At 44.2% G+C, this 13982-nt stretch overlaps 2 protein-coding genes across 9 annotated transcripts in view; one reads left to right on the plus strand and one right to left on the minus strand.

Moving 5' to 3' along the window:
* Window positions 1-8400, minus strand: part of LOC104015678 (putative cation-transporting ATPase 13A4) — a 44116-nt gene extending 35716 nt beyond the window's left edge. Inside the window, exons 1-2 of the mRNA XM_087738791.1 lie at window positions 8326-8400; window positions 332-505 (exon numbers count right to left, since the gene is read on the minus strand). Of these exons, the coding sequence (XP_087594917.1) occupies window positions 332-505; window positions 8326-8388 (237 nt within the window). The 5' untranslated portion in view covers window positions 8389-8400. The remainder of the gene's footprint in view (window positions 1-331; window positions 506-8325) is intronic.
* A 3637-nt stretch (window positions 8401-12037) lies between these two features.
* Window positions 12038-13982, plus strand: part of OPA1 (OPA1 mitochondrial dynamin like GTPase) — a 58462-nt gene continuing 56517 nt past the window's right edge. For 4 of the 8 annotated variants that reach the window (XM_087738780.1, XM_087738783.1, XM_087738781.1 and 1 more), the window contains exons 1-2: window positions 12038-12218; window positions 12615-12725. In XM_087738780.1, coding sequence (XP_087594906.1) covers window positions 12190-12218; window positions 12615-12725 — 140 coding nt within the window. In that variant the 5' untranslated portion in view covers window positions 12038-12189. The remainder of the gene's footprint in view (window positions 12219-12614; window positions 12726-13982) is intronic. The other 4 variants (XM_087738782.1, XM_087738786.1, XM_087738784.1 and 1 more) reach the window with 1 other exon arrangement.

Here is a 13982-nt window from a genome sequence, read left to right on the forward strand (position 1 = left end):
CAGATCTGCAACGTAGAAAGCACAGGGATGGTGGAAGGGTGGAGGAAGGACTGAGAGCAAATAACACAGTCTTGAAAACACAGATATTAGTTTTTTTCACCCCAATTTCTTTCAGCTTCTTGTCTGATCAGCTGTTACCCTCCATTCCAATCATCATCTTACACATAATTTGTGGAATACTTGAGAGTTCTTTAGATCAATGACGGTAAACATAAGATATTACTGCAGGAAATCAGCAAGAGATTTCAGCTAACTGGATTCCTTCCAATTAACTCGTCTTCCAATTACCTACATACTAGGGACTAATTTAAAGATTAAAGTAGGCACCTACTGTTGTTCTGAGCAGAAAAACGTCCGCTTCTTCCAAGCTGCAGCGGATGCAGTTTGCCCACACATCCCACTCTGGCTTCCAGTAAAACAGCAGCAGCAGAGCCCCACAGGAGAAGATGTATCCAGCAATGCACAAGACCCTCCGCCAGCCTTGGGTTTTGTAGCCAAAAATCTCCTGCACAGCAAAGACAGGGAAAAAAATCATTTCTATTTCTCTTAAAGAAACACTTGGAATACTACACTTTCCCATCATTCACTGCTCTCCCATAGGTACTGATTGGTATGGTACTGTGAAAAAATAAGTCATAGAACATGTATTTGGCTTCTTTATGTGTCTTAAACATGACTAGAAAAAAATACTGCATGTTCCACAGAAGTTTTCAGCCACCTTCACAAAATCTGGATTACTGTAGTCTGACCAACGTCTAAAACAGTTTTATGTAGTTGTGAAACTCAGCATGAGACACTTATGTGTGTGCATGAGTTGGAATGATATCAAAATATAGAGGCCCTAACCTTTAGTCCGCAAGTCAGGAACACAGATTTGCCTGGTAAGCTTTTTTAAGGTCCCTGGGTGAGACAGCTGAAGAACTTGAGTACGTCTGCTCTAGGGCATGGAGAGTGGTACAGACCCACTGCAGCAGCTGAGACAGTGCCCGTCTCAGAATCAGAAGCACTACTGCTGTCCTGCCACAGCAGTGAGTCTGCATTAATGCACCTACACTTTAGGGACTCAGCTCGTGTCTCTGCATGGTGCTGGATGCCACTGTGTGGCTGCAGCAGCTGGAGCTGCTTTACACAACTCGGCACAGACACAGCCTTTGTAGGGCTGTTACCATCTTCCATGATAGCTCCCGTATGGGGATTTGGGGCCTTGCCAACGTGCCATTGTCCTAACATCCCAGAATAATAATAATAATTGTTACTAAGAACAACTAATGAACACTTGCAGAATTCTTTATATGTTCAGAGGGCCAAAGGAAACTACTCACTGTAGCTGTATGAGTAGGTATTATTATTCCATTTTTAAAGCTGGGGAAATCGTTACAGTGAGGCAAGGTGACTTGCCCAAAACTTCAAAGAGATGACTCTCAGCATTACAGTTTAAGAGCTTGCAGGTCTTGGTACCATGGCCAAATTCCCTCTCAGTAATGCTAGCAGGGATGTGGTGAAGGTGAAATGAAATGTATACAGTGAATTTATAGAGGAGACCCAGCCCTGATCTAAGATGGGAGATTGCATGGCTGCAATTACATCGGGTGACCAGAAGAATTTGCTAACATAAGGGTTAAGATTCCTCAATCTCCTTCTTCCTAGTATATCTGCAGCAATTGTGCAATCTGCTTCTGAAGATCTGATATCTGCAGCCACAGATATTGCAAGATCCATTCATAAGGTGAGAAGAAAAGGCAATGTAATTGGAAGGATGAGTAATGCATAATTCCTGGTTCTGTGCTGGTGTCTTTGCTTGTTATGTGAAATGCAGGCCCTACCCAGTGGTTCCACATGCTGCCTCGGCCTACCTGCTCTATGTCATTCTCCAAAAGACAGACTCTGTCTTCCTAGGTAATCTCCATGGGGTTTCTAAAGGGAAGAAATTGGCAACTGTGGGGAAAAAGTATGGTAAACTACACAGGGAAGTGGCCTGCATTGCACAGGACCTGGTTATACCACCCTGAGATGCACACGCTCAGCATTTTCAAAGGCTTCTATAATCTCTGAGCAGCCCAAGAGAATAAGACAACTCTGCAGCAGATAGAAGGAAGCTCATGGAGGACAGCAGATAGGCAAGGTTGCTAGAAGGTAGTTGGTGTGGCAGTCGTGCTATTAATATTCACATGCTCTTATAAACAGGTAAAGGGCTCTCTATTCTCTCTGTCTAGTTGTATGCTTAAGAAAATGGTTACAAAATTAGTGTCAGCACCAACATCCAGAATAGTACATAGAACAATGTGAACCTACTGTTCACAGCAATGAATTACTAGCAAGATCCAGATGCTTGCATCCAGACTTTACAGCTTGTCAGCACAGCAAAGGAACTCCCAGGGAGACAGAGACGCCTAAGGGAAGAACTGTTAAAAGAACATGCCTTCGGACCTCCTCCAGTAAATGGCTGGACCTGGAATAACTGGAATAATATTTTCAAATTGGGATGGGCATGAATATCAGGGTGGGGAAGAATGAGATTGCTGCCATGTGCATCTTGCTTCTGCCAGTGAATCATTCCTTTAATTTCCAGCTTTTGTGCTTTACACCTGAAGTCTGAGAAGTCAATAAGGCTGTAGTTAATGCAATTAAGAAGGGAGAGGGTGGGCATTCGGCATGTGATTGGCAGTCATTTGGGATCATCTTCTGTTGGCAGTGGTGTTCTCCGCTGTAATGCTGAATGATTCCCCAAGCCTGATATGACAACATCACCACAGAGCTAGGGCAGACTTTGTCTTTCTCTGCCTAGGAAACCATACACCTATTTATCAAAATATATATGAGTCCCCCTAAGCCTGCGTATGTTTCCAGGCCTTTGCTTTCCAGAATAGTTTCCCCTCAAAATATCGTTTGATCCCTTAGATCTCAAGACACTTCCCAAGACCAAGCATACATCAGTATTCCTCATCTTGAAAACTAGGAGAGAGGAAGACAAGGAAAACAGCTCAGCTGGGAAAAAAAAGGTCGTGCTCTTAAGACACCTACTACGCTGTCTGCTGGATCCTGTTGCTTCTCGCAAGGGACTTTCCTGAGATAGACAGATAGATACCCTCGAGCTGTTCTGATCCAGTGCACATTCTGCCCTATGAACACAGGTGTTGGTTCAGGTTTGTTGGTTTGTGTCTTGATGAACATGACATTTCTGAATATAGGTGTACAGGAGCTCTACAAGGAGTAAGCTGGGAAAGAATAAACATCAGGTGTTAACTACTGGTTTGTATCTGGATGTCCATGCAAGAATCTAAAGCCAAAGCAAAGCATTTCCCATGGTTTGGAAATGTCTGCAGCAGGTTACCTGAGCCACATCATTCAGAAGTAAAGCTAGGCAGAGAAATAGACTGAGCTCCAAACCTAACCTGTGACAAAGTTCCCTGGGCTGGAACCTATCAATACTTCAGAATAAAATGTTCTGTTAGGTCGAGGTGTTTTTCCTGACCCTGTGCCTTCAGCTGGAAGAACTGTAGCAATGAATGCTGCATTCATAAAAAAACACTTAGTACGTAAATAACTCCTTGTTGAAACAGAAAGTGTTAGTGTTAGTACAAACACTTCTCACTTGTCAAATAAGTCAACAGTGGAATTCTTTAGAAGAATTCTCAAAGCCATTATCTTCTCTAAAAAAAAGGTGAATATTAGACCCACAACAGAGTCATCCACAACGCGCATGAAGAAGGGTGGAACAGGCACACACATGATGCAGGTTTCTCAGCAGATTTATCTAGCCATGTGAATGCCTTACAGTAATTAGGGTTTGGAAATTCTTCAGGCTTATTCAGGATTCACTAGGCCTATACTACAAAGATCTCCAAGCAAATGCATGTCCACTATGGCAAACAATACTTCCAGGGCTGGCAGAAATCCTGGTACTGATGTCACCAGTAAGAACATGTCTGTCAGGTTGGTTTTATGTTATTAAGGAAAAGAAAATAACTTTTGCTGGGTTGTATTTCATTGCACAAAGAGGCTGTGCTGATGCAGACATGCTTCTTTTGAAGATGGGTCTGATGAATACAGACTTGCACCTTGACAACTTTTCTACTGTGTGAGCAGGTTTTTAGGGATCAATGTGTGCATTTGGCATATATAACATTACACAGTCAAATAACCTGGGTTCTTGAGGACACCAGACTAAGAGATGGTGGAAAACAAAGCTAAGATTAGCCATCTGTAAGACTCCAAAGGGTTTCTCGTTATCACAGGAGGTTTCTCCTGCTACACAGGAGGTAGCACTGTCTACAAAAGATGCTGGTATGCATGGCTCATCTCATCTCTGTAGAATAATTTCTAATAAATTGTAGTGTATTGTAAAACTCTGTTTTTTCATCTGTGAACATTCCCTTTCTCTTGAGACTCCCAACAGTCAGAAGAGTGACTAAAACAAAATGGTTTAACTTGTGAGTGAAGGGTCTAGAGAGGGGCCATGGATTACTGGACAGAAAAAGGTGCCAGACCCACTCAGTTGGCAGAAAATGGGCTTATTCCAAGAAAGGTTCTTAGCTGCTTTTACAATCATACAAAGCCAGCACTCAAGGGCTTATCACTGTAGTGTCCAGCAAGTCTTTGTTACTTACGTTTAAAAGAAAAATTCCCTGTAACTGCCAGGTCATCTGCACAGCAGAATTTAAATGCAGAAGTCAAACAAGTTCAGGCACCCTTTTCTTTGGTGAAAATAAGGCCTGTATCTACCAGCAAGGAGCCTAAACAGTGGCTGTGAGCTATCATATTTCTGGCAACCCAATCACCAGGTACCCTATTACAAACAACCTGTTGCTATAACAACAGATAATAGGATTAGACTTGAAAGACTGGTTAAGATTCACGAGGAATTTAATAACTGAATCTCATTCTTACCAACCGGAACTTGTTTCTTCAGATGTTTGTTTCTGTTCCCTCTGAAGCCAGCAGCAACATTCACTATCGTTCCATTAAGAACATGGTTGTGCCTTTCAGATTCTATCTTAATTTTAAGAGTTAAATTTTTCAAACTCAAAGTATATAAAATTCTCGGATCAGATTCCCTTCAGAATTTTGGCATCCCAAAGGAGGCAGACAGCTGCAAATATGTAGCAGCAAACTGGGGTTCACCAGTTGACTGACTGCAGTTGTCCCATTCCTTCAGACATAAGCAACTGGGGAACACGTGCTTAAGACAGGCTTCTGGCAGATCCTTTCTGAAGCAGCAGTCTGTTGAAGTCTATCACAATCTTTTGCACTGCAGGACTTTTACACTTTGCACTTTAAGGTTTGTGCAAAGGGAGTGATTAGTCCCAAGCTGTACAGAGAGGAGCATCAAATTGGCAGAAGGCATAAAGCTGTGTTTTTCCTCCTTTTTCCTATTCCACCAACAATTACTTCTTCTCAAAACCACCTTAAAACAGATCTTTCTGAAGGGAAGGAAAAAAAAAAAAAAGGCAAGCTAATTCCTAAAACAAATCCCTTCCTATTACCATACCTAATGGCCCTCTCTGAGGCAAGCTGCTGTGTCCAGAGTGCTCTCACACGACTGAGATCTTTCCAGTACTACAAATGGTTATGAAGAGAGATTATCTCATGCTCTGAATATACATTGCTCAGTTTTGGCTGGGTACCAGAAGAGTGAACTCTCATTCAAGCAAATGTGCTCCAGTCACGTAAAATAATCCCAAAGATGTGCACAAGGATATATAGGGTAGAATTCCTAAGGCAGAGTGATTATTCCTAAATACAGGACTATCTAGCATCTCAGCTGTACCAAGAAATGGAAACACTGAAGAAAACTTAGAAGTATTTCTTCTCATTAGAGCTCACCAATTTTCCTCAGCAAAATGGACAGCTAGTTCAACACAGGAAAGCACTGCATGTCCAGAATCCAAATGAACTACTTGCATGCTTTCAAAATTACTTGAACTATTTTACTCTGGAAGAACTGGCACCTGCACAATGTCAGCTATTACATTATTACACCAACTGATACGATCTTGTTTGAGGAGTCAAGAACTGCTTGTTAATAATTTGGTTCAGGTGGATTAAACTGACTGTTAAAAATAACGTTGAAAAACATTTTTCATGGCTTAGAATTTTTAAAAAAAGTTGCAGGGTCACTGAGACCGTTATGTGCCAGTGTTACTTGCTGTGGCTGCCAATAATTTAAAATACACGATTTTAACAAAGAATGTCTGCACATAATACTCTTTTACCCCATGTACTCTCCTTCTCTCCTCTGCTTAAACACAGCCTTCTTTGTCACTTTCTTCGCAACTTCTCTCACCTACATATTACTTTCTTTTTCTTTCACACAAATACACACACTAGCTGTTCTCTCTTTCTATACACACATTTTTTCCTCATCCTCTTACAGAACCTCAGACACCCTCACAGATATCTTCCTCTCTCTCATACTCGTAACTTTTTTCTCTCTCTCTTACACATATGTAACAAATACACATACATACCTGCCAAATCTAGCACAATTTGGCTATGGTTTCAATTCCACCCACTACACAACTGCTTTATCAATCTTTTTTCTGGAACCCCAGGTGAATGAGCACTGCTCATGCTCATTTGCAGGCATAGAGAGCATGGCAAGTGCCAGACACCCTGGATTCACAGTGCAGATTGACTCAACACTGCACACACACCAGCTGTGCATGGAAAATCTCAGATTCACAGTGCAGATCCCCAGGCACTGGACTCATGGCACATGTGCTCAGTATGATACTGGTGAGAAACAAGAACATTACTGGGATATCTGGCTGCATGCAAGCACAACTTGGGTGTCCCAGTAGTGCACAGCTGGAATTGGGCACGCAGGGTGCAATGGTGTGGCTCTATGCAGCACCAGACAGTCCACTTAAACCTAATTAGCTGAGGCTCAATTCTGGCATTGCTAGTGACAGTGCCAGTAGTGGGAAGAGAATGACAGGGTGTTTATGGTCCTAGAAGGACAGGGCAGGGTGGAGCACAGACACAAAACCAGCAGCCGTTTGGAGCTGGGGAGCAGTAGCACATCAGCACCAGGGCTAGAGCCAGGAGCGGGGTGCTGCGAGCAGGTTTAGTAACTCAGCAGCAGAGCCAGTTGGGTTCTGCATTGCACTGAGCTAATTAGTACCCACCCTCAGAGCCAGTGCCTTGCACTTCCTGCAGTGCTCAGTTCGTGCTGCTGGATGACTCGGTACTGCATTCTCCAGCACACCCCAGATTACCAAGGTTTGCATTACACAAAATAAGACATCTCCCCTTCCCTGGATGGCAGAGAGCTGACTGAAAATCTACGTTTTTATCTAGGGATAACAAATGTCCACATTTTTCCATTACATGGTCTCTTTTAAACTAAACTAGAATTCTCAGTGAATAGATTTCAGAAATTTCTCCAGGGTTTCTGGAAGTGAACAGTCATGTCAGCTTGTAAGTGACTGTGTTTCACTAGCTTTGCTGGGGCTGTTGTACACCCAGAAATCCTACACACAGTCATAGCAGAGCAACAGTGGCTCTGCAGCACAGGAATTTTGAGAAGCACTGCATTTACCAGGCATGCATGAGAATTGTTGCTGTACAGCTGCATCATGGGTCTGACACCTCCAGCAGAATCTGTTAGATGGACAGAATGCATATGTGACGAATAGCTGATCCGTAACATGCAGTAATGCCAAAGCAGCTAAGAAGCACTGAATTTACTACAATCGTGCACTGGTCTTACTATTTAAGAGAAGCACCATGCAGTAGATCAGATGATAGTTTGTGTAAACATAGGACTTATTTCCACATGTTACGGAATGCATGTAAACGTACTCCTCCCTGGGAAACTCTGGAAAGAGATATGGTAGTTCTGTATTTAGAAATCCAGCTTTATACAGGTGCTTAGGCTGGAATAGTGTCAGTTCAACAGATTGCATTTGCTAATAATTTATGCAAATATAACATATGTGGTTTTATGTTCCAGAGAAAACCAAAGTTCCCAGTCCTCTTCTAACTGGATCTGACCCTAGAGATTCATCTGTCAAATGGTTAGGAACACCGCTCCAGCCCATCCCTCAAGCTCATATAAGACCACCTTCATCTAGATTTATAATGCCACATCAATAATCTGTTGAGCCATCCCCTGTTGGAGGGGATAACCAATTAAATCCAGTGGACACATACAACTTTATTTTCTTTCTGCTAAAAAAATTATATCCCTTTCTAACTCCATGTTTCTGCTATGGGAACACCCCCACCATCCCAAACTAAATTACAGACTGTAGCGTTTTATTGTAGAACATGTGCCATCTGCTGCTTCAAGTTGAGAAAGACCTAGACAGAGATACGACTCACCATCTCATTCTCTTCTCCCTGGTTAAGCTGTGCATAATGGTTCTTGTCGGGATTTTCCCCCATGTAATGACCCTCTGGAGACTTTCTAGAGCACCCTCAGGACAGGTCTTCAGCGTTGTGTGCTTGAACTTCCACACTGAGGAAGTGCTCTAAGTACACACCTTCCTTATAACTCTGCTGATGTTTGAAGAATGGAGCTCCTCCCTCTCTGTGGGGTTAGCAGGTAACACTCATCCCTCCTCCCTTCATTCTGTTGTTGGAGTTTTGTGACTGTGAGGGTACATGTAAAATTCACCCAAAGACACTGCAAGAAAGAAAAAGTTAGATCTCGCAAGTGTTTACCACAATATGACTCCAGGTCATAACTGTGATTGATAGGTGCAAGCAAGTGCTCTTGGCACACAACTTTCAGGGGAGGGCAAGAGGGGAATATTTTTCTTTGAGAGATTATGGAATCACTGGAGACCAGAAGTGTGTCCAAATGAGATGGAAAATAGGCATTGCTGTTGCTACACTCTTAGCAACAAGCCTGTCCAGCTGTGATCCCCCACATATTCAAGCTCTTGCATTGCAAACAGGCGCGCCAATTTCTGCAGGTGGATTTATGCACTGACTGTGTGTCAGGATCCAGCCATGTAGGATCTGAAACCAGTATTTTTATTCATTATTAAGAATATAATCACAGAATGTCTTCTGACGTCACCATATAGCTTTGGGAAATGTCATTGAGATTATTTACTCACTCCTGGGGGATACTGGAGTTCACCACTGATGTCAGTGAGCTGGATACAGATGCCTCTGACCTCCAAATCAGGGCCAAAAGGAAGCTGGCAGAAAAACAGCACTGAGGGTTTTATCCCCTCCTTTTTTTGCTACTGTCGGGCTGCATTTTTTTATTAGTCTTGTGATTCATTCTCACTCTCGTTGCTATTTCCTTGTCCTTTGCTACTTTTTAAGAAGTTACACACCAAATATTTTAGGAATGAGGTGAGGAAAGGCAAACCTGTTCTTCCAGCAAACATTTTAAGTAAACTAAAATATTATTTCTAGGGTGACTGAAACAGATCAAGAGGTGACAAGTTAGTTCCTATTCATTAGCATTTTATTTCCGTGAGGCATGGACTTCTACAAGTCCCAGACATCTCAAGCACCAGGAAAGGCCACTGCCTATCCTGCAGTGGGCAGGCTCAGAGAAACTGAAATGGGAGAAATGCAGGGAACAGAGAAGAGAAAATGAGGGAGCTAGGTCAATTAGTACAACAAAAGTTGCCCATTGCTAATAATGTGAGCCAGGCACAGACCTGCAAACCTGATGTGCATGTATGCACAGCACAGGGACAGATATGTTTGCAAAATGCTGGTGACAAGCAGTTTGCATTGGAGCTAAGTTGTTTGTTCTTGACACCTAGTACACTTTCAAAAGGAACCCAGACCAGAGGCTGGACAGAAAAGGATATAACTGTATTAAACTGTGTTAAGCGTGATTTGTTGCAACAAGATCAAGGGGGAAGAAGGTGCTCTCCATACCCCAGCTTCAGTGTTACCCCTTCCTTCCCTCCACTGCAAGTCTGAGGCTAGCTTTGAGCCTTTCAGCTTTTCATTTTGTTCTTCTGAGACCCAGCAACAGGAACTCCAGTAATTACACAAGAATCACAATTTTCAATTAAAATTAAAAAGAAAGAATGCAACAAAGTCCATTTTTGATAAACCTGATTATACGGGAAAACTCAGCAGTGCTATCTAGAAGCTATAAAAGAAACAACTGCAAAGGTACCTTTTCCAAGGCAGGCTGATGATTTTGGGAAATGAGTCATTATTTTGGGAGGTGCCAGGGATGGAAAACAGGAGTGCCACACACGCTTTTTCTGCCTGGTCAGCTTTTGCTCCTTCCCCAAATGTCAGCCTTGCTCTGTCTAATGTCTGTAGAAGAGCAGGGTGCAGTAGGGGTCCTTGGCTGTCCTTTCACAAAGAAGAGAGATGAGCTGCATGCAGAGTATCCCACCAAATCTGGGTCTCCAAGGAAGAATCAAGGCTCATCCAATCTATTCACTATTCTTAGGCTTAGTCCAGCTCCTATTGACAATTTCTGCTCCTACGAACACCCTCATGAGGGAGATTCATATCTTCACAACTGAAAACAAAGAAAAAACAGATTAAAGGCATAAAGCATTAATCATTTCCATAGTTTGGCAATCTGTCATAATATTCCAGCAAAATCTGTGAATCCAGAACCAATGAAGATGGTGGAATTTGTTTATTTTCTGAAGCAGGTTCACGTTCTCCTAGGGAAAACACCTCTAGAACAGCCTAAATTGGAACCTTTAGTTATATGATGCCCTCTACTGTTCAAAGTAAGAATTACATATTAGTTTATAAATAAAAAGTGTTATCTGTATCATGTCCTACAGAGTATCATCATTCTTATTTTTAAATTTAAATTTACCTAAAAAACCAGATATAAATCACAAAAATAACTGGTCAAGTTAAAATACAAAAGCAAAGGTAAGATTTAAAATATAGTCCCTTGAATTTATAAATAAATGAATCTAAAAGCAAGCAAGCACGAGACAAAAACATGTCCCCCACCTCAACCCTACAACTTTTATCTCAGTCCCAAAAATACATGTATGTATTATGTCATCCTTGTGCAACTTATTTTGCTCTGAAAAATCTCACTGTATAAATAGAAGCCTGGCCTATGAACCACCCCAAATCCCTTTTTCTGTTTAGCTCAGCACATAATACCCAGTTCTGGGTTTATTACTGAAAGGAAGCTGTGAACCAACTGGTGACAGTCCACAGGACAGCACAGAGAAGAATGACAACGGAGTCAGAAAACATGGAAGAGGGACTTAGGGTTGTTTAATCTAAAGAAAGGGAGACTGAGAGGAGTCACGACAACAGTTTTCAAACACGTCAATAGAAAAAATAACATTCTCCGTGTCCACTGTGGATAGAGTTAACCTGCTGCAAGAAAGATTCAGATCAGGCATGAGGGAAAACTTTCTATTAATGTTAGCAAGCACTGGCATTGCCAGCTGAACACTCCAACACCTGAGGTCTTTACAGACAGGTGAGGCACGCACCTCTCAGAAATGACATAACTAAGGGTGATTCTGTCAGAGGGCAGACGGACAGTTCTGCTGAACTCTCCTGGGTCCTCCTCTGCCTCCCACTTCCATGCAGTCCTGCTGGCAAAAACCCGCCAACAACCCAACAACTCGCAGAAGCCCATTTGGACGCGCCTTGTTTTCCAGCTTTCACGGCAGCACTGCCACACATTTTACGCACTTCTTCAGCGCAACAACAGCTGGGAACTCATCTGGGAATCTTATTTAAGCAGCGTGGAAGACCCTGGTACAACCACAGGCCTCCACCCGGGGCTGGGCCTCACTGCCCTCTCCAGCCCTGACCCGCCAGGCCAGGCCGTGGAGGCGAGCCCAGGCCGGTCTGGCTGCCTCCGGCCTCGCTGACAACAGCCGGGGGTGCCCCGGGCCAGGCCAGGGGCACAGGGGTGAGGCGCTGAGGCTTGCCCCTGCCGCTGCCGGGGTGTGAGGGTGAGCAGAAGGCCCGGCTGTGGCGGAGCCAGAACCTCCGCGCCGGGCAATCCCCCAGCGGTGCGCCCTCAAAACCCTCCCTCGCCGCTGCCGCGCACGGAACCCTTGCGCGGGGAGGCGCGGTTTCCAGCCGGGCCGGCCGCGACGGACCGCGGTGCCCGGAAGCGGCGGCAGCCCTGTCAGCCCGCGGCCGCGGCGGCCCCACCTGCCCTTGCCCGCCGCAGCCCGGGGCGCCAGGTGCGGCGGCGGAGCTCCGGCCGGCGGCCGCGGTGCGTGCGGCTCCCCCGGGCCTCTCCCGGCCGTTAGGATGTGGCGGACGCGGGCGGCGGCGGCTTGGTGAGCAGGGGCGAGCCGTGGCAGGGGTCAGGGCGGGCGCTGCGGGCCTGCTCCCTGGGGCGCGGCGGCTGTGCGGAGGGAGCGGCCGCCAGTGCCGTGACCCTCTCCTGCCTCTTCGACCTTGGGGCTTCTGCCCCGGGCGCGGTGTCGGTTGTAACGCTGGCGGAGCAGGCCCTGGACACCTGTGGGAACGGGGCTGCCCGCGGGGGAGGCCGGAGCCGCGCAGCGGGTGGGGGGGGGGTGCGTGTGAACGGCGCAGGGGTGAGCCTGAGGCCTGCTGGGGTGGGGGCTGCTGCTAACAGGCGGGGAAATTCCCCATCTTTCGGCTCCCCCGGCACCTGGGGTGCGATGTGGAAGGGAGCTGCATCTCCCTCATTCTCACCCAATGGAGTTCAGGCTGCCTTCGTGTTCAGACGTTGGACTTCCCCAGCAGCTGCCCTCCGTTCCTCTTGTTCTTCACCGTTCTTCTACCCGATTCCAGACAGGAGCGGTGAAACTGAATGGCCGGTAATCTCACAATGTTCCTTGGCAGATTTGGGAGCAGCGGTAGGAAAATAAGTGTTGTCTAGTGCTGAATGAGAAAGAAAATACCACAGTGCTTTGTGTTGGGTTACATTTGAAAGACTGCTTCACAGTCATAGCTATTAGAAGTGTATATAACCTATCTTTACAGAAAATTTGTTCCAGCTGAGGTGGGGATTTTTTTGTCCTCTTAAACTGGAGCAATATGTGTAAAATTTTAGGTATGACTTCCAGATGGAATGCTTGGCTATCAGTAGTAACGGGTCACTTTTTCTTGTTTTACAAGGTACCTATAACGTTAGTGCAATGCAAGAGTAGTCAGGTTGCAGGCCCATAATCAGGCAGATTCTAATGGCAGAGCTACTCCTGCCTGGAAGGCTAATTTTTGTTATTGTTGTTAGAAACAGCTTTCCAGAGGCTTTAAATTTGGAACTCATGAAATTCGTCATTTAATAGCACTTTTTTGGCACCCTTTTCAGTCTAACTGCACTTTTCAGTGAAGACTTTCAGTGAAGTTGATTTTTTTTGTCAGTATTCATCAGGAGTTTTTAGCAGCAGGAGGAGAGAAGAAAGAAGAAAATGGAAGTTTTAGTATAATAATGGAGTAGTGGGGTTTTTAACAAATTATAAGATTTTATATGTGCAATAAAGCAGGCAGGGTTTGAAATATGTGGTAGCACTCACAAGGCAGTTGTTGATCAAGTTCTTGCCATAACAATTTGTGATGGAACTCAATTTTTCCTTCAGTTTAAATATACAGAATGAATGCTGTAAAGCACAGTGTATTTTAAAAAAACAATCACAGAGAAGAAAATTACATAATATTATGAAATGCCTTTGACCTAGGTGAAGACCAATAATGAGAAGGGGCTGCCATAGTATATATTACTACTTGGTCTCTGCTGAAAATATTAAATATCTGTGTAATGGTAGTGACGGCAAAACAAAAGAAATAATGGCCCAGTCATCAGCTTGCTTCATACAGGCTTACCACACCCTGATTTTAAAAAACTGTCTTCAAAAGCAGGAGATACAACGTTTCTATTGTGGAGGCACTTTCCTTTTTTTATTGTTATGTAGCTACTTTTGTATTGGTACTATCTGTGGTTAATTTCTGAGCCTCTTGTAATTGCATGTCAAAGAGGAGAAACTTGTTACTACTTTAGGAATTATTCTGCTCTTGCTTGTTGTCCTCTTTCTAGATACTAAGTTTGTTATTTGAAAGGCACAGCTTTCTAGATA

Source organism: Nipponia nippon, unplaced genomic scaffold (genome assembly GCF_047370975.1).
Source record: "Nipponia nippon isolate SJK-2023a ecotype South Korea unplaced genomic scaffold, ASM4737097v1 scaffold_7, whole genome shotgun sequence".
Classification (NCBI taxonomy): Eukaryota; Metazoa; Chordata; class Aves; order Pelecaniformes; family Threskiornithidae; genus Nipponia; species Nipponia nippon.